This window comes from Dryobates pubescens, chromosome 4 (assembly GCF_014839835.1).
Source record: "Dryobates pubescens isolate bDryPub1 chromosome 4, bDryPub1.pri, whole genome shotgun sequence".
Taxonomy (NCBI): Eukaryota; Metazoa; Chordata; class Aves; order Piciformes; family Picidae; genus Dryobates; species Dryobates pubescens.
Window position 1 is genome coordinate 4,011,418 of NC_071615.1, and position 27,356 is coordinate 4,038,773.

Here is a 27,356-nt window from a genome sequence, read left to right on the forward strand (position 1 = left end):
TGCTGTCTACAACTACCTGAAGGGAGGTTATAGCCAGGAGGGGGTTGGTCTCTTCTCCCAGGCAATCAGCACCAGAACAAGAGGACACAGTCTCAAACTGCACCCAGGGAGGTTTAGACTTGAGGTGAGGAGAAAGTTCTTCCCAGAGAGAGTTGTTAGCCATTGGAATGTGCTGCCCAGGGAGGTGGTGGAGTCACCATCCCTGGAGGTGTTCAAGAGGGGATTGGACGTGGCACTTGGTGCCATGGTTTAGTAGTCATGAGGTCTTGGGTGATAGGTTGGACTTGATGATCTTTGAGGTCTTTTCCAACCTTATTGATATTATGATTCTATGATACTGACAAACTCCAAGTGCCACGTCCAATCCTTTTTTGAACACCTCCAGGGACACTGGCTCCACCACCTCCCTGGGCAGCCCAGCAGAATCATAGTGAGTCTTTCTGTTGCACTCTGTGTTTTCTGGCTTCAGTGATACTAAGCAAACCATTGGGTGGACTGACTAACAATACTGATAATTGATCTGTGCCTTATGCATGCATTGCCCTTTTTTTTTTTTCTGAGATGGAGTTTTATATGGATCTGTTCTTAGGAGAGTAAAGACAAGGGAAGAGATAATTAAAGAGACTTTCTGAAGTATTAATTCTTCTGCCCCTCTTCTGTTAGAACAGGAATAACGATTAGAGACAAATCTCAGATCTGTTCTGTTGCTTTTTTCCTTTTCTCTTTTTTCTCCCCTGTAGAGCAGAGATGCTGCACAAAAGTAACACGATAGAATTCTTCATTTGGTTTTGTCTCACTTGGTTGTTGAGCTAATAGTTATGAAAATGAGGGAATTTTCTTTCCCTCTTCTGCTTGTAGAAGCAAGATGGATATGCCTCCGAACCTCCTTGAACCAGTTAGGGAGTTCTGTCTGCTGTTCAGTAAATGAGAGCAGTATTTGTGTCTATGGCTGTCACCTGGCTGCACTGAAGGTCTGGCTTGGCTTTACCTCACTGAGGCCTTGCAAGTCTGCTAGTGTTTGTTGGTTTGGGTTTTTTCATAGATTGTGGTTAACAGCAAGATTGACTCAATGGAACTGAACAGAATGCTTTTGTGTGAGAATAATCCTATTTTGTTTTTAAAGCTTCCTACTCTTCTATTACTTTGGTATCTCTTATTCTGTTATTTTCTTCTTTTCTTTTGTTGAAACTGTGGCATTCAGTAAGCTGGATGAGTCTTTTCTATGGGGGGGGTGGGGAGGTTGGTGTGTACAGAATGGTTCTTTCTGTATGCAGTGACTGTGACCTGAAACAGAAATACAGTTCAGCCCCCTCAATGGTGCTGCTGGCTTCAGAAAATATTGTAAGACCTGCAAAATCTGAAGTAATAAAATCATAGAATCATAGAATGATTTTGGTTGGAAAAGACCTTTAAGCTCATTGAGTCTGACCATTCTCTAGCTTTACCAGGTCTGGTGCTAAGCTGCGTCTCTCAGCACCACATCTCTGCATCTTTTAAACACCTCCAGGGACAGGAATTCAACCATCTCCCTGGGGAGCCTGTTCCAGTGTTTGAGAACCCATTCAGTAAAGGAGTTTCTTTTCATACCCAACCTAAACCTCCTCTGGTGCAACTTGAGGCCATTTCCTCTTGTTCTACCACTTGGTACCAGGGAGAAGAGACCAACACCCACCTCACTAAAGCCTCCTTTCAAAGAGTTGTAGCGATCCAGAAGGTCTTTCCTCACCCTCCTTTTGTTCCACACTAAACGATCCCAGGTCCCTCAGCTGCTCCTCCAGGTCTTAGGTTTTTCTAGGGCCTTCCCATCTTGATGGCTCCAAGTGCTAATTAATGAATCCTGCTTTGTTATAAAAACACTTCTCAGCAGCCTTGTTTTCATGTGGGAGCACTGAGGTATTAAAAACTAGTATGAAGTGCAAATACTTGAAGGCATGTGAAGACAGTGTCTCCTCTCCTTTGGGAGCCCACCTTTATCACCCATATGGAAAAAAATGTGCAAGCACAGGTAAGCAAATTTAGTCTTCTTAATCAATGTTTAAGCCTTTTAGAAGTAGTTTTTGGTACCACAGTGGTTTCCAGCAGTGCAGACAACATAATTGGAAACTGCTGGTATTCAGCATTTCAGAAAGCCAGAGCAAAAAGAGCTCTCCTGTCCTTAAGCTAAGGAATATAATTTCCTTATCACACTTTAAACTGCAACTTTTCTTTAAAATTAAGAATAGCCCTAAATCCCTTTGTGGTTCTCTGATATTGCAAATCTGCACACATCCACACAAGCAGCTTTTGAGAAAATCACCCTCTTGTTATACCTTATCTGTACATGGTAGGTGCTACACAAACCTGAGGGAGGGTATTGCCCCATGAAACCCAGACATATGCATAGAAAGAGGATGCAATGCAGCACCCTCAATATGTTGAGGACAATTATATATGGCTTTATAAAGTGCAACTTGGACCTTTATTTTTAATTAGAGGTGTGATGTTTTATAGGTAATCCTTTCCTGGTTTCTATACACATTTGGAATATTTGCCATACACTTCTGTTCTTACTAAGTTAGAATTTGCGCAAACATCTAGTGTGTCGTGGTTTCTTTTTAACTACTCCACTCTGTGAACATCTGTGACAAATGCAGAAGTCCAAACCCTTGAAATAGACCTCTTCCAAAATAAACTTCCTCCTGCTTCTCAGCAAGAGGACAATGCCCTTTCCACCCCCCACTCCCCCTTGTATTTCACAAAGGAGATATCAAGAGATCAGAAAAACCCAGCTGATGCTCACATGTGCAGTGGTGATTTCTCAGGGTGGACAGCCTGACAGGAATTCAGAGCAAGGGGATGAAAATAATTAAATGGCCAAAGGGTTAATTTGTGCACCATCATGAAACAAGTCACAGAAAATGAAGCTTTAGATGTGACCTGCTGATGAGCACTTTATAGAACCCCTGGTTCTGAGCCTGCAGGCTTTATTCCCTTGATCAGTGGAGAGTGTCACTGACATATGAAAGTGCGGAGTCTGAGTGAGAACAGAGAACAGTTTTAACTGCAAGGTGATTTGTTCAGTTGAAAAACAGAACACACCAAAAAAACCCCAGCAAACATACAGACAGATTCTTGTGTGTAAGAGTCAAGGGAAGGATAGTCCCTGAGAGAGAAAAGGAGATGAGGGGAGCAGGATGTTGCTTTCAGTGCAGAAAGGGATTTTCTCTTTTCTTTCTCTGCATCTTTGAAATAGATGGAACTAGCTGAGGTTTTTACTGGATTAACATCTTCTGCAGTTAAAAGCTGTTTTGTGTACTAACTACTGAAAAGAGCAGCAGGAAAGAGATTTTTTTTTCCTAACTGCTGTGGTGATTCTGATTTCTTTTTGGTTACTGCCTGTTGAAGCCAAGCCAAGTCTGTGACTTCACGCCTGCGATTCGTAACGGGCGCCGCAGTACTTCTATGACATATCACAACTTCTGAATGTGCTAGATTGCAGCTCAAGAGGTGCTGGAATCAGACACTAGGGAATGGTAATAAAGATCAGATTAAATAAGTGATTACACACGTGGAAACATTTTAAACCTGTCATTTTTAATTTTATAAGTGAAAACAACTTCTCTGCAGTATTAGCACAGGAAGGAAGGACAGAAACGGAGTAAGGGCTGTTAAATACCTAGAAAATGAGTGTGCTGCTGAAAATCCTTTAAAATGAAAGCCACGAATTGGTTTCCCACTGAGTTGCAGTTTTAACACCTGTGCTTTGTCCAAAACCCCCAAATTTCAACCAATCACAAGAATTTTACTTCCCATTCAACATTATACCAAACACTATATCCAAAAAAACCCATTTGCTCGCTAAGAAGAGTGCTGCACTAATATCAGCTGTCCATTGCTATTGTCTCTGGAACAGCTTCACAAGGCAGTGGAATTACTGGGGGCTATATTCTCAGACCAGTCTGGCCAAGAAACAAAACACTGACAAAGGAGTGCTACCCATCAAGCAGCGGTCATCCATGAGAGGTGATGAACAGCGCAGTGAGTTAGGGGAGACCTTAGCTGTGTGTCTGGTAGGGCATTGTCAAGGTGGAAATCTGAGATGAAAAGCTGAAAGGAACATTCAGAGTGGTGAGGACCCACGCTACCTAATACTGTTTCTAAGAGCTTCTTTCTCATGACAGACTGTTTAAAGGACTTTGCCATCAGAAATCTCCTTTTAAAATTCTTAGCCACTCGTGCAATATCCTTATTACTTTCCCATTAAACATTATGTCCCCAAAATAACAGTATGCACAAAGGACTTTTTGATAAAGGTATTTTTAATGTCAGGTAAAAAACTTATTCACATCAAGAATTACACTGATGAGGGAACTCTTCTTTGAATCATTTAGTGGAGAAATCCCTTACTGATGTCCTGAGGGAGCTGCTGACGGTGTGTAGTAATTTTGGTTCAGTGCAGCAGATTAGAAGATCGCTTCCATTTTATGAAATCCAGGTGAGTGCTTCCTTTGCACTCTGAGGTCCATCTGTGAGCTCCTTGGTACACTCCCCGAAATTAAAGGGCCTGCAACACACCTTTTTTTAGATCTAATAGATAGCTGTGGCTGTGAGATAACTGAGGCACGGTGTGACCTTCTGCTTTACTGCCTTCTACTCCAGAAAGTTCAGCTTCTCCAACTATGTGGGGTTTGTTAAATTCACCTTTGAAGTGAAATGCACTGATTTCCAGAGCAAGTTGTGGTGAGTAGGGTTTGTGAGACGCTGTGTGTACTTCATAGCTATTTCACCTTTAGCATTCCTCCCACTGCTATCAACTCTATTTAGCTTTTTCTATTGTTTTGCCTTTTTGCTCTTCATTACTGCAGTGTTGTCTGTACCACATGTAAATACTGGCATTCAGTAAGCATTTCATCCAGCTAGTGAAGAGTTCATAAGACCAAAGAGATTTTCCCATAACTATAGCCATGCCCCCATCAATCTGGATCCCATTGAGCAGACCTGATCTTCCTTGCCCTCTGAGGACTGTTGTCTCTCCCAGACCATTTAATAATCTGCTGCAAGCAGCAGAGCAAATGCTAATTAAGTGGTTCCTAAGATGTGAAACTACAAAGTAAAGCACTCTGGGAGAGTAATGGAGTACAGGAGAAGAAAGAACCCCCAGCAATATTCCCCTCACCTGCCCATAGTATGAGAAACCCATCTAAATTGTTCTGATAGAGATACTGAACCCTAGCCTAGGATTTTGGATGATTTGGGAAGGCCTTTGAAAACATCAAGCAAAGAACAGACATTTCTGTACCACTGTGGTGTATTTCACTGTGATAGAACACTGTCAAACACGTTCTTTAGCAGATTAGCACATTTGTTTTCAGTTTTCCAAATGAGGAGTTAATAGCCCCTGGCTGTACAGATTAATAGCTGGTTTTGCCCAGGGATGTTCAGTGTAAGGCAGGCTGCTTTGCTGTGGGAATTACAACCCAGTGGAGAGAATTCTTCTGGTCCATGAAAAACAACATGTTGCTTTTGAGGTCCTTAGTTACTGATTACCAGCAAAGTTCCGTAAAGCACAGCTCTTATCTTGCATGATTTAAGAAACTGCACGTTCCTCTTATACTGTGGTCTCTAATGGGGTAAAATAACTTCTGAAACAAAATCTTATCTTTCTTGTGCCACCTGGATCACAAGATCTTGAGAAAGCTTGAGTGCAAAAATACAACTTGTTTCAAGTCTTATTAAGGTGGGGAAAAAAAATGTACAAAGTTCCTTTGCTCTTAACTTCAGTACAGGTTTCCTCACCTCACTGTTGGCTGCCTTGTGACCTTCTCTAATGAGGTGGTTACAAATTAGGAGTTGGCAGGAAACTGCTTAGCAAGCACTCAGAAGTCATGTGATAATATTTGCATGAGTCAAGAGCATTTTCAGACTTCAGTGGCATTGTGCTCATACTTACCCACTCAGGTGGGGAAGGGCAGGGTCTGAACTCACTGGGACTTGCCTTCGTGCCCACACATCAGTCTGTCTGTGCTGCAGAAGGCAGACAGACATAGCTGCTTGCTTACAAGTTAAGTGGTATTGTGGTGCAGTAATTTATATGTGTTGGTTCATCACATACATGCAGGAAAAAATGCAGGTTCAAACCATTACAGCTGAGAGAAACAAAGGAAGAGAGAATTAAATCCTTAGGTGCCTGCAGTTGTCTTTGAGCTATGCATGTCCATGCCCTTCTTGCATCGCACCACATCCCTAACCACTGCTTCTGTTATGAAGAACGATTCTCTGGCTTGTAGAGAGCTTCATGGAGTTAGCTGAGCTACAGATTCATCACTAGAGAGCAATATGCAATACTTCATAGAATCCAGATAGCACTCCTCTGAACTGTCACTTTCCAGATGAGCTGTGGACAGGCTGCACTTCAGTTCAAGCAGCTTCAATGTAGGGCAAACTCGGCATTAGTCAGGAGTGATCCTAGGCTCATCCTATGTGACATGGAAGCACAAAAAAAGCAGCAGGAGAAAAACTGTCCTGTTTGATGTTCATTTGCCGATTGTTCCCCTTGTTAAGGAGGAGAGCCGGAGATGGATGACTGCCTGGAGACACTGAAAGATGAGGAGGAAGCTTTGTGGGAGAACGTAGAATGCAACCGGCACGTGCTGAGCCGCTACATCAATCCAGCCAAACTGACTCCCTACTTGCGGCAGTGCAAAGTGATCGATGAGCAAGATGAGGACGAGGTGCTGAACTCACTTATGCTGCCCTCCAAAATTAACCGAGCAGGTAATTATTTTGTGAATGGCTACGTCCACATCCCAATCTGAACAGCATTTCATTGCTGAGCCTGAAGGGAGCCCTGTATTAAATTACAGATTATCAACTGGAATCCCCGTATCTCGCTTACAGGAGACTTAATGTAAAGGAGGGAATCTGCTGCTGCTATTTTGATAACAATGACTCTTTCCAGTGCTGTGCAGATTGGAGCTCTCGGGGATTCATATTGCCATCAAAGCCTTGGCAGATACTTCAGTTAACACATGCAGCAGCCACTGCCATTCCAAGAAGAGGTTTGCAGCTGTCTTGCCGTGCTCTGTGATTTGTCACAGAAGGGGCTGCCGTCCTCGTGTCTCAGCAGAGCCTGCTGAAGGCTGCGCTGAATAACGTGTCTGTTGAAATTTCTGTTCCAGAGACCAATTTGCAGCACTCCCTCAGAATAACGATCAGCACAAACATAAAGAATCTGTGGCACTACTTTATGAGTTCAGCTGAACTCAATTAATCAGACAGATTTTCCACAGCGCGTTGCTGTGACAGAGATGAACCTGAAGCCAATTTGACTTCAGGGATTCGGTATGGCTTCTGCTGCTCGTAGTTCTGATATGTCACCTCTCTGCCCTCTGTCCTTAGGCCGACTCCTGGACATTCTCCACACCAAGGGCCAAAGGGGCTATGTAGTTTTCTTGGAGAGCCTAGAGTTTTACTACCCTGAACTCTACAAACTGGTGACAGGGAAAGAACCCACACGAAGATTTTCCACTATCGTTGGTGAGTAGAATCAATCCCAAAGGAACCTGTTGAAATAAGGACTACTTCTAAGACTGGGTTTGATTTTTCAGGCAAGAAACAGAAACAAAAGCTATCCTTGTAGTAGCATTCTGCAGTTTTTCTGTCCTCTTCAATGCAAAATTTGCTAGCAACAGGTATTGTATAAACAAAAGGAACATCTCAGCTGTCTGGACAAAGCAGAAGAGCTTCAATTTGAATGGGAGGCATTAGGAGAAAACTCAAGAGAAGAAAATGGGAACAGGGGACTAAATTAGACCGGTGACCGACACGTGCAGCAAATTGGAAGCATTCAGAATAGTTGCACTTGTTCAGATTAATTTTACCATAGTTTGTGCTGTTTCCACAGCTCAGCTGAAACAGGACAAATGCAAAGACTTGGTATTCTATCCAGAAAAGCTGTATGTATGTATATTGTGATTCTGCTGCTGGTGTGCTGTGCAATTTGGTACTGATTCTGTTAGACATCCAAAGGTGTGTGTATGTTTGTGCACATTCTGCACTTCTGTACATGTTCTGGGACAGCTGTTCTTTACTCAGTTCTGCTGATCCTACTTAGTACAATATCACTTTGTTAGCCATTGATAAGCTGTTCAAACATTTTCAGTGGAGGAGGGACATGAAGGCCTTACTCATTTCCTAATGAATGAGATCATTAAGCTTCAGCAACAAGTAAAGGCAAAAGATGTGCAGCGCTGTGAACTCTTGGCTAAGTCTCGGCAGTTGGAGGATGAGCGGAAGCAGCTAAAACTGAACAAGATCGAGCTGCTGACCTTCCAGGAGAGATACAACAAGATGAAAGAGGAGAGGAACAACTACAATGATGAGCTGGTCAAGGTGAAAGATGAGAACTACAATCTAGCCATGAGATACGCCCAACTGAGTGACGAGAAGAGCATGGCTGTGATAAGAAGCAGAGACCTCCAGCTAGAGGTGAGATAAATGTGCTGGGCTGCTTTAATCAGGAGCAGCAATGGAGGATGCCAGTGGCATCTGGCTAAATGAGACCTTCTCTGAGATCAGGAAGATGTAGAGCTCTCATTTGCTTTGCTTATCCAGGTGAGGGGGCTCCGAGCAACCTGATCTAGTTAAAGATGTCCCTGTCTACTGCACATGGGGTGGACTACATAGCCTTTAAAGGTCCCTTCCAACTCAAAACATTCTGTGATTCTATGATTCTATTATTAGAGGTATTGCTGTACAGAAATTCTAACTGCAGGGATGTGTGTTAATGGCAGATAATTTACATACTTGTAGTGGATTAACAGCACATAACACACTTAACATTTTTTAAAACATAATTGCTTGCTGTACAATTTTAGCTTTCCAGGCTCAAGAATATCTTGGAGGAGGTATCCAGGTTTGCTCTACAGATACTGGTGGTTTATTCAGAAAGTCTCACATAGAGCATTGAAACAGCTTGAGGCCATTTAGGAAATACTGAGAAATGCTTCAAGTGGCATAAAACCCATGCTTGTATGTGTGCCATGGATGAGATGGAGTAAGCAACTACCCAGAGTGGATCTGGACACTGGGGTTTATTTTAGAACCTATGATACCTGGCATTTTGCCCCACTTCATGTATTCAACATAGTTTGCTTCCTCCTTCATCCCAGTGCTGCATTCTCTGAAGCCTAGCATCCCTTCCCCTCAGGTAGATCACTGCTGATGCAGGATGGTTGGGCAGAAATTCCTGTCTGCTTCCAGCCCCCAGTCAGAGGTGGCACTGGGCAAGGTCCCTGTGCATCTCCTGATCTTCATCCCCACACTTCTATCTGATCTCTAGGCTATCCTCCCCTTTCAAATGTCTCCTGCAGGCAGGATCATCATCACCACCCTCAGGCCCCCTTCTGCCTGGAACCACTTTTTCTTTTGGGGAACTCTTCTTTCCTATTCAGAACTCAAAGCCCCTGTTTTTCCCAATCCAAACAGTCTATGTGCAAAAGCACGGTGTATGATCAGCCTCCTAAGTGTCAGCTGAGTTTCATACCTCTTTATTTATTGGAGGATTGAGGATATGCCAATTCTTTTTCATCCAGATGTTATCAGAATTTGCAGCCAGGCCATACCAGCTGTACCTAGCAAATATCAGGCTTCTGCTTGAGAGTTCAGCAGTTCAGCTGTGGACAATCAACACATGCACATACACCCAATTATCTGCTCCTTGTTAGCATTCACAGTCTAAGCTATTTTTTCCACCTATGACAGTATGTTTTCACCTGGAAGTGAGAGGTATTTTCAGAGGAGTAGATACCAGAGCTAGGAATGATTGCTTTCCTTTCTTCTTTCTCCATTTCACTGCTCCTGGGCTGCTCTAGATTGACCAGCTGAAGCATCGCTTGAACAAAGTGGAAGAGGAATGCAAGCTGGAGAGGAACCAGTCCTTGAAGCTGAAAAATGACATTGAAAACCGACCCAAAAAGGAACAGGTTCTGGAGCTGGAGCGGGAAAATGAAATGATGAAGACTAAAATCCAGGAGCTACAGTCCATCATTCAGGTATAAAAGTAGATGATTTCAGCCACTTCAGCTTCCCCCTCCTGCTCACCCAAGTAATGGATGCATCAGGCTTCAATCACTCTTTGCCTCCAGGCACCCCCACAGTCTCTTTCCCTGCTGTCTCACACAACCCATGTCTCCTCACAGCCAGTGTTGGTAGCTACCTTTCAGGATCTAAGAGTTTGGAGGAGGCTGTGAAAGCAGCACAGAGTAGCAGGAGGTGGTGAAAGCTCCTGTGTGTTTTCAGCAAGGGACAGGGAGTTGAGTACCTGACAGGGAAACTGGTAAATATGAACAAGAGGAGGTGGCATGATCTCTGCTACTGCTGCTCACCTCAAATTGAACACATTCCTGTTACAATGCTAGGAAGTGTTGGGTAAAAATTCTACCTGCAGGGCTGCAATAAGCATAAGCACGAAGTCAGGAAAACAGAAGGTTGGATATATGGCTGCCAGCTGTCTGTGGTACACCTTGTACAAACATATGCATGAGGAGAGTGCTACCAAAAAAAAAAAGAAATAAATAAATTATCATCTAATAAATCAACTGTACATGAGAGCCTGGCTCCTTCAAGGTGCAGAGTGCAGCTGTTTAATTGCTGAGCATTCAACTCCGTGGTTTAGCCCTGCTGTGGTTCTTAGTACCAGTCTGTTACTACATCTGTGTTAAACAGCCAGCCCAGAAATTTCTGACAGTGCCTCTCTGTACCCTGTGTTAGGTTGTTGTCACATCTGTGCCAAAAAGCTCTCAATGAAGATAATCGAGGTTTCTGTCCTTGGGTGGTCACTAGTTACCAGAGTGCCCTGGAGAAGGCTGCTGTAACCTGCACAGGGATCTTCACTGACCTTTGTTTGGGCAGACAGGGGAAAAGGCTGATGTGCAGCAAATTAGCCCTGTGTTACTCTGTGAAGAGCTTAGCCTAATGTTAGGGTATGAGTGATAGTGCTTAGTTGGCACTTTGCTGGAGAAGGCTTGTGGCATTTTAAAATGACACTTAAAAAGTTATCCATAGAATGCATTTCAGAAACGCCTGTAGCCTCCAGCAGTGCCTAACGATTCTTCATTCTAACACAAATCCAATTCAAAGGTTGGAAAAGGGTGTAGGACAGAAGGTTCTTGGAGTTGTGATCCGTATGGAATCTCTTCTATTAATCGAAATGATCTTACAGCGCCTAAAGAAACAGAGGACTAATCGTGGAAGAGCTAAAAATAGGATTGAAACTTTCCAAACTGAAAGGATAAATAAACAAAAGGCAGCTTGGTTTAGAAATACTTAGGTATACTTAGAAATATTATCTAACCAAAATGTCACTGAAATCTCCAACTTAGTCTAGGTATTTCTAAAGCAAACATGAATATTCTTTCCCCGCATTTTGTGCCTTTTTCTTCTTCTATTTATGGCTAATTTTGGATGGTAATTTAGCTCTTGGACCCTGCTCTGGTAGCCTTGTTGATTTTAAATCTGAAAGGAAAAAAAAATATATATATTGCTGGACACTGCAGAAAATGAAGCAGTGGTACAAGTTACTCCAGGCATGTTTAATATTCTCTGAGTGCAGCCCTGTAAAGCCTATGCATGCTTTAAAAACTCCCCTGGATGTTTTCACAGGCCCTGCTCTTTGGCGAAGGGTGAATTTTGTGCTCAGTGGGAGCTGATTAATAGAGAAGAGTTTTGAATGCAGGGGCTTGGAGTGAAGAATTGTCACTGCATCCAAAATGGATCAAATTATAGCCAGTACGATAAAACAGTAAAACAGATCCTTCATCAGACCAGTCTGACAGCAAGACAGCCTTTATTCATCTTCTCTGACACCATTTTAAAATATGAACAAATGTCCATCCCTTCTCCTGCCTTCCCACTGCAATACCATGTTCATTTTCTATTCCTCCTGTTTGTTGCTGTCTTTGTTACTTTTCTCCCTGCAATGCTATGTTCTAATTCCCTGGCCTGTCTCTGCAAAATTGTCTCTCCTCAGGCTGACAAGAGAAGTTTGCCAGACTCGGACAAAGCCATTTTGGATATCCTGGAACATGACCGTAAGGAGGCACTAGAAGATCGTCACGAGTTGGTCAACAAGATCTTTAACCTCCAAGAGGAGATTCGTCACGTGGAAGAATTGAGAGACAAGGTGAGAAATGGAAGGATGGAAAGATGGAATATCTCAGGCTAGTGGCCAAAAGACCTCTGAGAGCAGTGGTGGTTAACAGTGTGTCATTTCCAGTACCTTGAAGAGAAAGAAGATTTGGAGTTAAAGTGCTCAACCCTAGGAAAAGACTGTGAGATGTACAAGCACCGGATGAACACTGTGATGATACAGCTGGAAGAGGTGGAAAAGGAGCGAGACCAGGTATCTAAGAGTTAAAGTGGGGAGCATTAGCACCAAAAGCTTGTGTCTCATATGTGTCACTGTGGGGAATTGTGGGCAATTGGACCCAAAATACCATTAAAAAACAAACAGCTACAAGAAATTGCTACTTGTTGGAATTTCCATCGCAGTAATTAAACACAGCGTAATATTGGGTTGTTTCTGCAGCTTAACATCTGGCAGGCAGGACCAAGATCTTAACAACAGCTATTGCAGGCTTTATATTAGTGTCAAGTCATTCCAGTTGCACTCTGGAGCATTTTGCCACCAACCAAGAGGGAGCTGGAAACAAACCACCCTCATCATCGTAATTTTTAATGGTACTACTGTGGCACATTGTGGTCCTAACTGCTGTGTTAATTGGTGTATGGTTACTAGTTCTCAAGTCTCCATTCCAAACACCTTACAAACAAACCCTGCAGCAGAAGGTGTCTGGTGCCCCGGTGCAAAAGAGGTTTCTCCTCTCCGCTGCAGGCGTTCCGCTCCCGCGATGAGGCTCAGACACAATATTCACATTGTCTGATTGAAAAAGATAAATACAGGAAGCAGATTCGAGAGCTGGAGGAGAGAAATGATGAACTTCGCATCGAGGTGGTTCGGAAGGAAGCTTGCATTGTAAACCTGGAGTGCAAACTGCGGCGGCTCTCTAAGGACAACAACTTCCACGACCAGGTAGGACTGAGGAAGACAGGCAGGAGGTCTTGCTTTTAAATGCATTTTGGTATGAACTAACTGAAGGAAAAGAGAACCTCTTTGTACTAAATGTGCTTCTGAGGTCTTCAGTACAGTGGGGTTCAAGTTGTCTGTCATGCACATAGCTTGACAAAGGTTGAAATTCCCTCGATTTTTAAGTGGCAGGGAAAGAAAAGCGGAAAGATAGTTTCTACACTAGGGTAGAAACTACAGATACTTTTGAGGCACGTGTCCCTTTGAACAGATATCCCCACAAATGTCAATCTGAATTACTGATTTGGCTCTGAAACCACATTCTCTGTGAGCTTCTGAAGCACTGGAGTCATGCAAAGTTCAATCAGATTACTCTACAGGGAGGGTCATGAGGAGTTGTACCAAAGCGGTCTCTGAAGTCAAGTATTTTCTTCCGATCTTTAGAGCTTGCCACGGAATCTACCCATTACCATTGTCTCCCAGACCTTTGGGACTTCAAGCCCAAAAGCCAATGGTCAGGAAGCAGATGACTCCTCCACTTCTGAAGAGTCTCCAGAGGACAATAAATTCTTCTTACCTGATCAAGCTCGACTCAAGAGAAGAGTGAATCTAAAGGGAATCCACGTATGTCTTAATAGGAGGCTAGAAAGTTACGGTGCAGGGACTCTTAGAAGTAAGAGACATAACATATGTTGCAGTCATGCCTCTGCAAGTGTTGTGCTGTAAAGATAAGAACAGATTTGTATATGACGGTGAGCTGTCAGTTTTTGCCCTGTGGTGATTTGCATCGTGGAGAGCAGATATAATCAGGCTATTTTCTGCCCCCTCTCCCCATTTTATGTATTCTCCTTGCTTCTGCTCTTCATTCACATTCTTGCAGCATTGTCAATAAATTGATTCTTGGCCTTTTTAACAGTAGAGGGGGGGGAGAAGTGACATAATGCCCAAAGTCCAGCACACAAGAAACTGAAGGTGGAAAACAAAGAATTGGTGGAGAAGCTCACATCAGCTGGAAGGAATAATAGAAAGAAAAGGACACAATCTAGAATAAATTTAACTGCCTAATTTAGAATTAAATTATGGCAATTTCCTCTCACTTAGGAGTAAGGGGTAGCAAGAGTTAGGCCCATGATTTCCCCAAGTAGCTGCATTCACACAGCTATTACCTGATGCTGTATTCATGAATTGTAAAAAATATACAGCCTAACATTCAGGGCTTTGAGCTTCTCTTTCATCTGCATTTGAATTCTCCCTGCCCCTCATAACCTTTCTGAGCTCTGACTGGCATTATTACTTATGGCAATAGTGCTGCATTTCTTACACTGCACTCTCCAAAAGGATGCCTGTTGTATTCACAGCTGCCTGAAACCAGTCCCAAGGCACCCATGTCACCTTTTGTCTCTTTGTTCCCTCAGCAGTATCTGGAAGTTGCAATGCATTTGGCCAGACTTTTAGAAGTAGTTAGGTAGCTAACTCGTTCACTGCAGTGACATTTAGACACCTAAGTATCTTCTGAATTTTGGGTCCTGTTGTTTAAAGGAGGGCAAATAAACTGCAACAAAACAGTGAAAATGGGGTGAAAGTATCACTCTGTGGCAAATATTCTGCATTTGTGCTGTTTTTTGTCCCTTTCCTTTAGATAAATCCAAGAGCTAAATCCCCTGTCAGCATGAACAAAACAGCAGAGTTTCAAGGTCAGCAAAAGCACCCAAGTCCTCACTCCTTTTCTGTTGCTTTGTCTCATTCCCTTAATCTCTTTAAGTTTTTGTAACAAATATGCCAAGCAGGGAAATTCTGAACTAAGTCTAAGTCAGTAAAACAGAGTTTCTGTCATAGTTAACAAGTCAAAATAGCCAAGTGTTCTACCTGAATGTCCTCTCCATCCAAAGACTCTTGAACAGACATCCCATAGCTTACCTAAATTTTCAGTTTACTCCAGTTTGCTTTTAGTTTACCACAATTTTGAAGTCATCAATGTAAGCCCTGTACTAACAGTCATGATACTATTCTCTTTTTGATTCAAACTGAAAAGCCCCCAGTCTGGTGACGGTCGTATGAATTCCTTTGTCCTTCTGCAGAGGAGAATTCATTTTAAAGCATTGCAAAGGCTGGGGGAAGGGGGTTGACCCAGCTATCAGCCAGCTGCCAACTTACCAAGTTTGTTTCTGTATACTCATGTTTGAGCTGCTCCTAATTCCTCTTATTTATACTGCTCTTGAACCAAACACCATCTTAGGCAGCACTTCTCTTCATTGTTTTGAGCTGCTGCATGCTCACTGTTAGGCAAGATATGATGGCAAACGTGGTTCCTGCTGCAAGAAATTGCACATTAAGCAGCATGTTTGGTCATGTACAACATTAGTAGAGATTAGAGTTGTTGAGAAAGGGAAGGAGTCCACACAGGCATTTGCACTGTGCTCCCTGGGCTGCTGGGGGTCCCTATTGTGTTTTGTTGTAAAAAAAAAATAAATTAAAAGAAAAGAAAAAAAAAAGCATAATTCAGTGAGCCAACCTTACAGAATACAGAATTAAACAGGTTGGAAAAGACCTTTGAGATCATCAAGTCCAACCTATCACCCAACACCATCTAACCTTACTGCAGGCTACCAGATTGATGAAATCAATGAAAACATTAATAAAACAACCCTTCTTTAAACTGTCAAATGGTATTCACAGATACAATAAAAATGTGCAGGAGAGTTGAAGGGAAAAATTGTCCAGAGGCTGTGCAAAGTGATGTGCGCTTCTTCACTTTGTTGGGAAGCTGACAGGGAAGGAAGCCATAGCTGGTGGGCATAGAGTGCTTCCTGGAGCATCTGCCCGGTACAGGGGAGAAGCAAGATAAGCTGAAATGGAAAGATAACCTAAGACTGTGAAAGACTCCACCTTGAAAGTGATCTGACATCATTTTCTCTGCTGTGTTGTCTTTTTCTGTTATCTGGGAGTGCAGCAGTCCGAGCACAAGATGAAGATGGGGCTGATGCCAGCAATGGCCGCACAGACACGAGTTCCTCTGTTTCCATCAGTAACTCCATCAGCAGCTGTGAAGTCAGCAAGATTGTAAGGAGCCTTCATATGCCCCTTGCTCATCTACAACCATCTCTTCTAATGTGGGTCAGACCTTTCACAACCCAGTACTAACACTTCAGTAGCATCCCAGCTGTGATCACAATTCGAGGCCTTGTCAGAGGTTCCCTTAATCCTTTTTACTAGCATTTTGTTACAGCCATGTCATTAGCCTCTTCCAAAATCACAGAGCTGGTTTATGTTTATTTAAAGCTATTTCAAAGGTATTTATGACCTCTCACTGTCTCCTTATTCCACTTCACATTTACTGGTAGAAGAAAGAGATTTCCTTTAAAAGCAGCTTTGTGATTTGTTTAAGAGACTTTTCAGGCGGAGGCTGGATTTGCTTTCTTTCCTTTTTTTCCTTCTGTCTGTAAGTCACAGTCAGTGAGAAAAGGGGTGCAGATCACAGCTGGAAGTTCCTGCACACCATAACCAAACCTTTTCTTTCATGCCTGCTGTATCCCCATAATCTCCCAAGGTAGATCTTCCATTATCCACATGCGAGCACTGTCACAGCAGGACAAGCAGATAGGGAGAATGCTCTTGCAGAGCGTTAATAACAAAGAACAAAACATCTCTCTCACACACCATGAAAAATGCTGCCCCCAGGAAATTAAAATTATAGCCAAGAATAGCCAGGAAAAAACTCCCTGCCACTCATAGCAAGATTAGCTGGGTTAGGAATATTGGGAATATCTGCTGGATATTAAGACAATTTATACTGTCTTCCCACTAGTACAAATCAGAGTTTATTCTCCAGTGTATTAGATTAATACTTTAATGTCTGGAGCCCTGTATTTTTCTTCCTCATTTCTACTATTTATGTCTGCAAGTACCCATGAGTTCTGCTTTTCATCCTCTTCCTTCTTTAAGTCAGCTGTGCAACACATGTGCCACATATCAAGGGTGAAGTTAAAGTCGTTTGGTAAAGGAGGCAGTCAGGTGGTCACAAGAAAAGGTCCTGTGCCTATGGCTAGAATACTGGAATGTGTGATTATGAATGCCCTTCTATGTGGCATTCTGTGCATCCAAGATCAGTTTCTCTTACTGCTGCGTGTGCCTCGCAGAGTACCCCTGGTGAGCTAGCAGCTAGTGCTTGGTAAGTTAGAAAAGAGAGCACGCTGGGGTCAGTAACCTTTCTGTCACTTCTTTTGAAAAGCAAACCCTGAGAAATCGCAATGACAGCATCATGTCCACCACTCCTGAACCCCCAGGAAATGATTCGATTGTCCGACGCTGCAAAGAGGATGCCCCTCATTGCAGGTAGGTAGCCGTGCTGGTGATACGTGCCCAGAACCTCTTGTCACAAGGAGGCAAAAAGAGTTGTACATGTCCTTGTGTCCGTCCCTTGTTGGAGGGCTTCTGCTAGGCAGCAGGAATAACTTGCCAAGCTTCTCAAGGCTGCAGTCTTTCATCCCTCGTTTTGTCAAAAACACTCAAGAGTCTCAGGTAATTCAGCTGGGATGAAGGGCACAGTGGTACCATTGCAGCAAGGACTTTTTCAATGTACATAAAATAAACATATTGAAATGACCAGGCACCAATGCTACCGGAGAATGTGCTCTACCTTGACAGACTGATAGGGCTTCACTTTTTTCTTCTCAGCTCCATGCTGCCGGTGTCCGTGCCCCTGTCCTTTCCCCTCCTCTTAAAGCCCTTCTTTGTCCTTTGTAAGGTGCCAAAACAGAGCTGAATGTCTGTGAGGAATGGTGGGGAGAAGTAGAGGAGGGAGGTGTTTTTTTGTCAGGCTCAGGGCTCCATATCTCAGCATAGCAATGAGGGGAAGGAGATGCATTGCCCTCTGCTTCACCTTCTCCCGCAGCTTCCACTTTATGTGGGCTTCCCCTGTGAGTGCAATTGAACCAGCTGGGAAATGGGAAGTTAGTGGCAGGAAGGAGAGAGACCTTGCTTGCCTCACAGTCCCCTCAATGGCACTGTCCCCCTTTTTGAAAGGTTTATAGCAATGCAGTACCTGGCCATGCTGTTTGGTGTTGCTGTCAATAGCATCAGTGTTGGTATCAGAAAGATCAGAAGATACACGTTCTCTAAAGGTCTCAGGCAGAAGGAGAAAAGAACAAAGCCCAAGCAAACCAATTTAGGAGAAAGCAATATATGTGGAGGTTTGAGTCCTTATTAGACTGGATTTTTAGAGCTAATCTTTATTAGAATTTTATGTAGATTTTGAATAGTTTTGGTTTGGGGTTTTATTCCAAAACAAACTCCTCCCTGGCAGACTTCCTCTTCTGCCTCTCTTTCTCTGTGTCAAGTTTTGCAAGACAGCTTTCCTTTCAGGGCATCCTCAGCTAGTTCTCCAATATCATTTTCTAGGCTGCTGAGGATTTAGGCAGAGTTTATTCTAGTCTCCCTTAGCTTCTCCTAGCCCTTTTTGAAGGACTCCTTAGTCCCCCCAGCCCTTTTATTTTTTTTAAGTGTATTGCCCTCACTAAAGGTGGAGGGTCATTTCATGAACAATTTCAATGTCTGATGTTTCAGGTGCTTAACTCAAAAGGCCTTTGGCATACCTGGACATTTAAATATTTGCAGTGTATTATAGAATGCAGTGAAGATTACATGGCTATTATTCATCTTGTGGGCTTATTTCACCAGGAGTCTGACTATATTCTGCTGCATAGGTTAAGGCTGTGGAAGACAGAGCTGTAGTGCAGTCCGAAAATCTTCCTCATATCAGGGGTCTCTTTTTCCCACTGGCATGCAGAAGGAAAAGATACCCTGGAGCAAGGTCTGCATGTGGCCCTACTTTGTTGAGCTAACCATCACTGAAGCCAAGTATCAAAAGAGCATGCCCCAAAGTTCCCTGTAGTTTGTAACTTTATAATTAGCCAGTTAAGGTCTCATTCGTGACCTTAATCCAAAAGAATTGCTATTTGCATGCCAAGCTGCAGGTTTCGCAGTTCATCCCATCTTGATTTGTGGGGTGGGGGTGGAGGGGGAAAGAAAAAGTGAGATCATAATGTAATGTAGGAAAAGTTATGTTATTTCCCTGATTATACATGGCATAAAAATAGTTGACTCTCCCCAGACTGGCTGCAAAAAAATTCACCCTTCACTTGAAGCCAAATATGAGAAATATCAATTCCACAGGGGACCTACAAATAATTCTGAATGGGAAAACCAACAAGCTGTTATTTAAACAGCTTTGCAACCAAAGCACATGCTTTAATGAAGTCCTTCTAGTGAAGCAGGCAGATCAATCACTTGGTTGGACATCCCCAATATCCCTTAAATAGCAAAATTTTGGTGAATCTGAACTGTTTGTTTATAAGGCAAACCAATATAGTAACCCTTAACAGGAAAGGTTTGTGTGAGTGGGAGTTGGAGTGGGTCCAGAGCTGTGGCCTGTTTCTGTGGAAAACCTTGGTACACTTCTCCATTCTGTTATTGGAGGCATCTCAGTTACTTGTGTAAGGTAGCTTTAAGATATTATAAAATGCCTGAAGTACTTTAAATCAAGCAGGTGAATTACTTCTTCTGTGCTGCAGGCAGTCACTTCCCTTGCACTCTGTCTGTCAGTGAGCTTCTGACATTTTTGATCTATCATGGAAAAAACCCCACCATATTGCAGTATATACACAGCAGGTATCATGCAAACATTTATCTCAGGGCTGAAGCAGGTGTGGTGTAAGTCACATATATGAGACCATCAGTCAGCAGCTTCCCCTGGTCTTCAGCAAAACCCTCATTCCCTCACTGCAGCTAGCAATTCTTCCTTCTGAACCTTCTTGCTTCCCATGTTGGCTGACAGATATTGTCTTCTTGACACATATTGTCTTCCTGCCATCTTTCTACGTCTTCCCTGGGCCCACAGGTTATGTTCCTCATTTATTTATTTTTTTGCAGCTGCTCCATTGTCTGATGCAATACCTCCAACACCTTCCCTTTTTCACAGGAAAAAAAGAGAAAAAAAGAAAGTTCCTCCTTCAGAACTTAATGAAGTCTGCTGAAGCTGGAAATGAGCTGAAAACTAGAAAGTGAACAGCTTTCCCCCTCTCTCTGTTCCATTATCTCATGCTTTGTTTTTAATTCCAGCCTGGTTGAAGAAGATAATGACAGCTTTGGATGTGATGCTTTGGAGCTAGATGGTAAGCACAAGAACATCATGTCTATAAGCTTAGCTACAAGATCTAGGTGATTAGCTCACCAGTTACAGATGCTGCCAAATAAGCAGCTCCTGGTCTAAATAAGATGGGACACATAGTATGAGAAAAAAATTGAGTCTGCTTATCACAACAAGTAAACAAAGGATCAGCTAGTGGTGAGGGTAAGGAAATAGTTAATCCTGAAGAACTAAGTGGGAAAAGAATTAGTCTGAATGAGGAAGGCCTTAAAATGAGGAAGGAACCAAACTGATGAGAGCCAGATTCTTCCCTTTGCTACTCAAAGGCAAAGGAAATGGGCAAAAACTAAAGAATGAGCAATTCCAGTTAAACAGAAAAAATGAAGCTTTTTACTGTGAGGAGCTTCAAACATTGGAACAGGGCTGTCCAGAGAGGCTAACTAGTCTCCAACCTTGGAGACAGTCACAGCCTAGGTGGGCAAGTCCCACGCAATCTCCTCCAGCTGGCCCTGCTTTGCTGTTCTGTGACAAGGTAGGTCCCACAAGCTTGGCTGGCATTCCTTACCACAGTTTGTGTATGTGAATCATGCCTCTGCATCAGGAATTTCCTCCTTCAGATTTGGCTGGGATAAATCAAACATTCATTTTCCCCTTTTCCATCTTTGTCCCTCTATCTAAGCTTCATTTTCATTCTTGTCTCTCTTTTCAGATGACAGTCATGATAGGCAGTCACATGGAGCTCCTTCGGTGCACTCTTCCTCCTCTTCTCATCATTCAGAAGGCCTGGATGCCTACGAGCTTGAGCATGTCAACTCCATATTTAGAAAGTTCTCTCTGGAAAGGTATTTGAGATGCCAGTTTACCTACCTTAGAGACTGAGGAAAGGCTATTGTGGTAGAGACCCTCCATTTACCTATTAGTTGCTGGAGATGCAGTGGCAAGAATATGATGTCCCAAGTTATGTGACACAAATATCTCATGACACTGTTCTAAGGCTTTAGTTCTTTATATCAGCAGTAGTACAACATGTTATCTTGGAGCCCTTTCATATCTTGTAAACCAATGGAGGACATCCTAAAAATTTTAAAACCTCAAGGCAGACAAAATGTTCCAGAGGCTTCATTTCATTCTTGTGATCTCCTTGTTTTGCTGCTAGAGGTTGCTAGGTGAGGTACTAGTACACAGCTGACTTATTCAGTACTGTCAGAGCAATTGAAGCCCTCCAGATGATCTTCTCCAGAAACTTATGCAGTAATGAGAAAAACCTCTCTGAGAGTCTTTAGATCCTAGTGCTTGGTGATGCCAGAAGTTTGTTTATATATTTCTCATTGATCCTGTGTGCATTTAACTCTGGGTGGTCACTAAAAGCTGAGGCAACTAACTGTCACCTCCTTTCCTGGACACAGACCTTTTCGTCCCTCTGTCACATCTGTGGGTCGCATCAGAAACTCCTGCCATGCCATCCAGCGTGTGACACTGAATGGAGACAGCCTCAATTCAGAAATCACTCTGGTTGGGGGGAATGATAAAGGCAGCTTCATTAGCTCTGTCAAGACAGGATCACTGGCAGAGAAAGCAGGTCTCCGGGAGGGACACCAAGTCCTGCTGGTGAGTATAAAACAGTCAACAACAGTATGGCTGCCTACTTGCATGCACAGCCACCACAATACTTTGTTTCTTCTTTTGTCTTGTATTCATGACAAAGCACTGTGACTCATGCCAAAGAAAATCTGCTACTGACTATGAAAATATGCAGGAGTAGCATTTAAGGTCATCCAACAGAAAGACACGCTTCTACACTTGACAGTAGCTCTGATGTTTTCTTTACTGCTGTTTTGTCTAGTTCAGCCCCTCTGCAAAGACCAGAATGGGATTTGTTCTCCAGCTTCCTCATAATTTCCTTCCTGAAAGGGAGTTCAAGCTACTGAGTTTAAAATAATGACTCCTAAGCCATTATTTAGAATAGCCTGCCTTGGAACTGGCCATGGTATGAACAGGAATGGATACAGCTCCCATAGGAATGGGAAGAAGGGCTGCACAGCTGCGTAGCTGTCCCTGGTATCACATAAGGAGGAGTTCAACTGAGCTTCTGCTAAGTTGCTCTTTGCTTAGTTTTATCTCCATTCCCAACGTTCCCAAACTCTCTTCCTATTAAAAGACCTCCAAAACCCCCTCAATTTATATTCCTGCACTACTCACTACTGGGAAGCCTGGGATTGTCAAAGAGCTGCAGTTCTATTGACTGCTGGCATTCCTAATTTGAGAGAAGAGAAATGAAATATTGAGAATGTAATCTGGATCCTGATAGCAAAGTACCTGCATTGTTTAATCAGAAAAAAATATTAAAGAAAACTTTGAAAAAAGAAAGGTACAATTGACTCAGAGATTGAACCCACACTGGAGAGTGATATTTCTTTCATATCTAGTTGGAGGGCTGCATCAAAGGGGAAAATCAGAGTGTTCCTTTGGATACCTGCACAAAGGAAGAAGTTCACTGGACAATTCAGAGGTGCAGTGGTCCAGTCACACTCCAGTATAAATCAAATCACGAAGGTAAGACCAAAAATGTTTCTCACCTCAATTAGTCTCAGGTCTATTATACTAACTTGTCTGGATGAGAACCAGAATATCCTTTGTATTGGTATAAATCTGAAGCATGCCCACCGGTGTTAATTATAACTACTCGGTGTAACTGCTCCAGCTTTCAGCTTTGTGACTGAGAACAAAAAAAAGCCCCATATGCTTCTCTCTACAGGGCTCTGAAGACTTTGCATGGTGGGCCAGTAATGACATGGCTCACAAAACACCTTCAAGCCTATTTTTATGTACAGTTTTCTGCAATACAATGTGGTGAGCCGAATCATCTTTATCCAGCTGAAGTCGATTTAGCACTTACCTGATGGAGTTGCCCTGTTTATTACCTTTGTGGCTTTATCTTATCTTTAACAGCTGGAGTCCATGTGTGGTGAACAGAATTTGATTTTAGTGTTCATGGCCTGTAATGATAATTTCAGGCTATGGATTAAATATTACATTCCAAAATCCTTTTTCTGCTAGTGTATATAAATTTGTGTTGTTTTATTTTTTAATGCTGGTTAGAGAATTTCAGCTGCATAGATCACACAGGAAATGATGGCTTTGATTTTCTTTGATGTTTTCAAAGGTAGGAAAAACTATTGAAAATTTCTTTGAGCACCACTTAACTGCAGATAAAGCATGATATAGATTGTGGGAGTGCCAATTAGAGCTAATAATAAAAGGAATAGCTTGCCATTAAAATTGGTGGCAGAACTCAAACTGTACTTACAGGATAGAGCTGCAGCTGTGTCTGTATCTCTGCTGAGAAGTTCTGTTTCACAGGTCATGTGTGCAATGCTGCAAGTGGAGTTACCTAAAGGTATCATCATGAAAACACTCTCACAGAGTCTGATTCCAGCAGTATGAGCTGTTTCTGATCAATGCCCCTTTAGGGTCTTTAAGGTGCAGTGCAACTGGTAACCCAGTCTGGGCGTAGCCTCAGAAGTTTGTGCTATGTGCTTGTCCCAGAGGATGCCCAGGAATGCAGCAGTCCTGAAGTCTCGCCATACAGAATACAGCATTAACCATGTTGGAAAAGACCTTCAAGATCATCCAGTCCAACCTATCACCCAACACCACCTAATCAACTAAACCATCAGTGATCATGCTTCAGCCCTTCCTTTCCAGGTTACCGGAAGCTGCTGTCAGACCTGGAAGAGGGACTGATCACATCCGGGGACTCATTCTACATCCGCCTGAACCTGAACATCTCCAGCCAGCTGGACTGCTGCTCCCTCTCAGTCAAATGTGATGAGATTGTTCATATTCTTGACACCATGTACCAGGGGAGGTGTGAGTGGCTGTGTGCCAGAGTTGACCCATTCACCGTCAGGGACCTGGAAACAGGGACCATTCCCAGCTACAGCAGGTGAGGGCAATGCTGAGTGGCCACCACTGAGAGCAGTGGTTCTGTAAACAGGGAAATTAGTTACTACTGTGAGAAAAGAGGTGTATGGCTTAATTGTGGAGATGTGGCCTGATGATGTGAAACTGTAGTATGAGCTATAAAGCTTTAGAAAGGAGACAACAGATATTACCTGAAAGAATAACATTGGTTTCTCAAACAACATCATAGGAAAATATGCCATGAAGATTCTTTAATCCCTAACTGCTCTGCAGTCCTGCTCTTTATTTTGCTCCTGTGTTGTTCAGTCCATCTCCACTATTTTTTTTTCTATTTAATCTTTTCTGTAGGCACAGATCCAGCTTTCTTCTGAGTGGTTTCAAAGATATCTTGATCTGTGTGACTCCATCCTTTCTTTTAGAGCCCAGCAACTTCTTTTGGTAAAGCTGCAGCGGCTGATGCACAGAGGAAGCAGAGATGAGACAGAAAGCTCACATAATACCCTGCGGGCGCTGCGGGTAAGTGTCTACAAACAAGGTCATTGTAAAACCTGTGCTCCACTGCTACCTGTTGTTCACTATGCTAATTTTACAGAAAGTCTTGTTTACACTGTCTGTAGGTTATTGGTTATGCCAGGCAATGGGCACCTCATGTTTGCTTTAAATACTGTCCCTGGCAGCAGGCCATACTCAGGCACACTATTAACCCTTCCAGCTATGAAGGAGTACACTTTGAAAGCCTGATATCTATTTTGTGTCTTAGCTAATCCTTTTCATTCTTCTCTGCCTGTGAGCCTCTAATGCATCTTCATACCCACATGAGGAAGAAGCTGTGTCCTTGGAGTTAATAATCAGAATTATTTCTCTCCTGCCGTGAGCAAGCATCTAATCCACAGAGCTATCATTGTCCCATAGTAGAAAGACCTGTCTCTTCCAACCTATGGAGAAAAGTGGGATTATCAGGTCTTCACACACAACAGAGCTGCTGATTTCTCCTTTTCCCTCAGTGAAAGTAATTTATTTTTTCTTTCTTTAGACCAAAGAATTCCATCTTTACATAAAAACTGACTTCCTGGTGTGTTAGTTACAGTCATTTATTTTCAGAGCTGGGGAGACATACATGCTTCTAACACTTGCAGAGACATCATAGCCACTGCTTGTACTTGATTTCAGTCAAGGTTAAGTGTCACACATTCCTTCTGTACTCCAGTCCCCACTGATCAAAGAGACAGAGATCACTGGTGGAGATGCTAGTGAAAGGAAAAGCTTTGCATACTATTTCTTGGAGCAGAAATTACCTCTTTAATAAGCTGTGGAGAGCTTATGAAAGTCTCAGGAGTCTCCTGTGAAGAAAGGAATGTGGAAGAGCAGTAAAAGAAGTGTTGTATCTCTGTATAGGCCATGCTACGTCTACAGTTTGCTTAGAACATTGTCTTTGGGAGAGATAACAATCAGTCACCATCCATTTTATTTGAAAGCTTAAAATATCTGCTTTCATTTGTTCTGTTCCTTGAATGCTGTGACTTAAAAAGAAAGGAAAAGGAAAGGGAAAAGGAAAAGGAAAAGGAAAGGGAAAAGGAAAAGGAAAAGGAAAAAAAATAGGGAAGTAAAGAAAAATGTCTGTGTTACTTTTTATTAGAACACATTGCAGCCAGAGGAGCCTGCCCTACAGAATGACCCCAAAACCAGCCCTCGCCTGTCCAGAGCAAGCTTTCTTTTGGGCCAAATATTACAGGTAATAATAATCCTCAGTGCAATGTCTGACAGTGGATCTGAACAGCAGATATTCTCAGGTGATCCTAATTTCCCCAGAAACCCCACCTCAGAAACAGAGGTTGTATCAAGATTTATGCCAATCAGAAAGAGGTTTAATGTATGAAAAAGATGAATGGGTTGTGTTTTCTACCTGCTCTTGTGATGGGGGTGCTTGTTTTTAAGTACATTTTGAAGTCCATTGCTAATGTAGCTTGATGAGTCAAACATTTCTGCCATCAGAGACTGAAATGTGTTTTGCATGAACCACACAAGGACAAATCCATTGGGCTGGACCAATCCCCAAGTCTCTCTGAGATAAGGTTCCATCAGAAAATAGTCCTAAAATTGTAGGTAGGTGACTCTGAGCATGACAGAGACTGTGGGTGAAAAATAGAAGTCTTGTGAAAGAAACTGGTTGTGAAGGTTAGCAAACATACAGGAGGAGGAATTCATATTTGGATAGAGGAATAGGTGGGTGGATGAGGAATGAAAGCATGAAGCGGGCTTCGCAGTGTAAAGACATCTCATTTGTGAGGTTTTAAATCTCTCTGACACAGCAAAGGAGGGGCAGAGGTTTGGGTATATCCTGTGACAGTTTTGTGCACGTAGTCACAGTGGGTCTGTTACTCTGCTGTGGACACACAGCTTGCCCTGGTGGTAGCAGGGAGCTCTATGAAGAAGAAAACATGCTGCTTAAGAGCAGAGAACAAAATAAGAAATCTCCAAGGGGATTAACAAAGGCTCTGAGTCGGATCTATGATATTTAAACAGCCTTAGCATTCAGTCAACAGATCCATGGAGTCTTGTCTTTGATAGACACAGGTAATTCAGTTCTCATAGATAACAAGTGGGGCTGATGAATAAACAGGAGAATAAAGAATGCAAGAAATGAGGGTCAAATCTCTTTGTTCACCTTTCCAGTTTGTCAGTAGGTCTGAAAACAAATACAAGCGTATGAACAGCAACGAGCGAGTCCGTATCGTCACGGGCTGCCCCTCTGCAATGGCACGGACCTCATCCGAAGCAAAGAAGCCATTGCCTGAGAAACTGGAAGGTATGAATGTAAAATAGTAGCAGCTTTTTACACACACAGCACTGATATAAAGGCCTACACAAAAGGTCTACATAAACAGCACAGCCGTGAAAAATGCCATAGGGCTTTCCCATTACTACCATCTGCGGTCTGCTTCGTGCAAAAATTCAACAGCGTTTGTGACCAAAACTGATTTTGCCAAAAGGGTTGAGGCACCAAGGTTTCATGAGCAAGGTTAGGACACTGACACTTTGTGTTTGACTGGCAGTCCTTCCCAGGTGCATTCTTGCTTTTTGTCCAGAGACCTTTAACTCAAAGTAAGTCGAGTTAATAAGCAGAAAATTCTCCAAGCAAGAGTCTTATTCATCTATTAAATAATCTCTTGAAAGCAAAAGGCATTTGAATTATTTAGTATCAGGTTAGACACTATACTGCTGGAT

The 27,356-nt window shown here is 42.7% G+C and overlaps 1 protein-coding gene across 1 annotated transcript in view; it reads left to right on the plus strand.

The window, feature by feature from the left end:
- The first annotated feature begins 1,908 nt into the window (after positions 1-1,908).
- CARD11 (caspase recruitment domain family member 11) overlaps positions 1,909-27,356 on the plus strand; it is a 28,807-nt gene continuing 3,359 nt past the window's right edge. Inside the window, exons 1-20 of the mRNA XM_054180236.1 lie at positions 1,909-2,005; positions 6,541-6,753; positions 7,378-7,515; positions 8,141-8,466; positions 9,852-10,031; positions 12,008-12,160; positions 12,254-12,379; positions 12,872-13,069; positions 13,508-13,687; positions 14,703-14,757; positions 16,014-16,123; positions 17,292-17,395; positions 20,180-20,232; positions 20,917-21,049; positions 21,614-21,815; positions 22,634-22,760; positions 23,913-24,153; positions 24,551-24,647; positions 25,768-25,863; positions 26,805-26,937. Coding sequence (XP_054036211.1) covers positions 1,909-2,005; positions 6,541-6,753; positions 7,378-7,515; positions 8,141-8,466; positions 9,852-10,031; positions 12,008-12,160; positions 12,254-12,379; positions 12,872-13,069; positions 13,508-13,687; positions 14,703-14,757; positions 16,014-16,123; positions 17,292-17,395; positions 20,180-20,232; positions 20,917-21,049; positions 21,614-21,815; positions 22,634-22,760; positions 23,913-24,153; positions 24,551-24,647; positions 25,768-25,863; positions 26,805-26,937 — 2,962 coding nt within the window. The remainder of the gene's footprint in view (positions 2,006-6,540; positions 6,754-7,377; positions 7,516-8,140; positions 8,467-9,851; positions 10,032-12,007; positions 12,161-12,253; positions 12,380-12,871; positions 13,070-13,507; positions 13,688-14,702; positions 14,758-16,013; positions 16,124-17,291; positions 17,396-20,179; positions 20,233-20,916; positions 21,050-21,613; positions 21,816-22,633; positions 22,761-23,912; positions 24,154-24,550; positions 24,648-25,767; positions 25,864-26,804; positions 26,938-27,356) is intronic.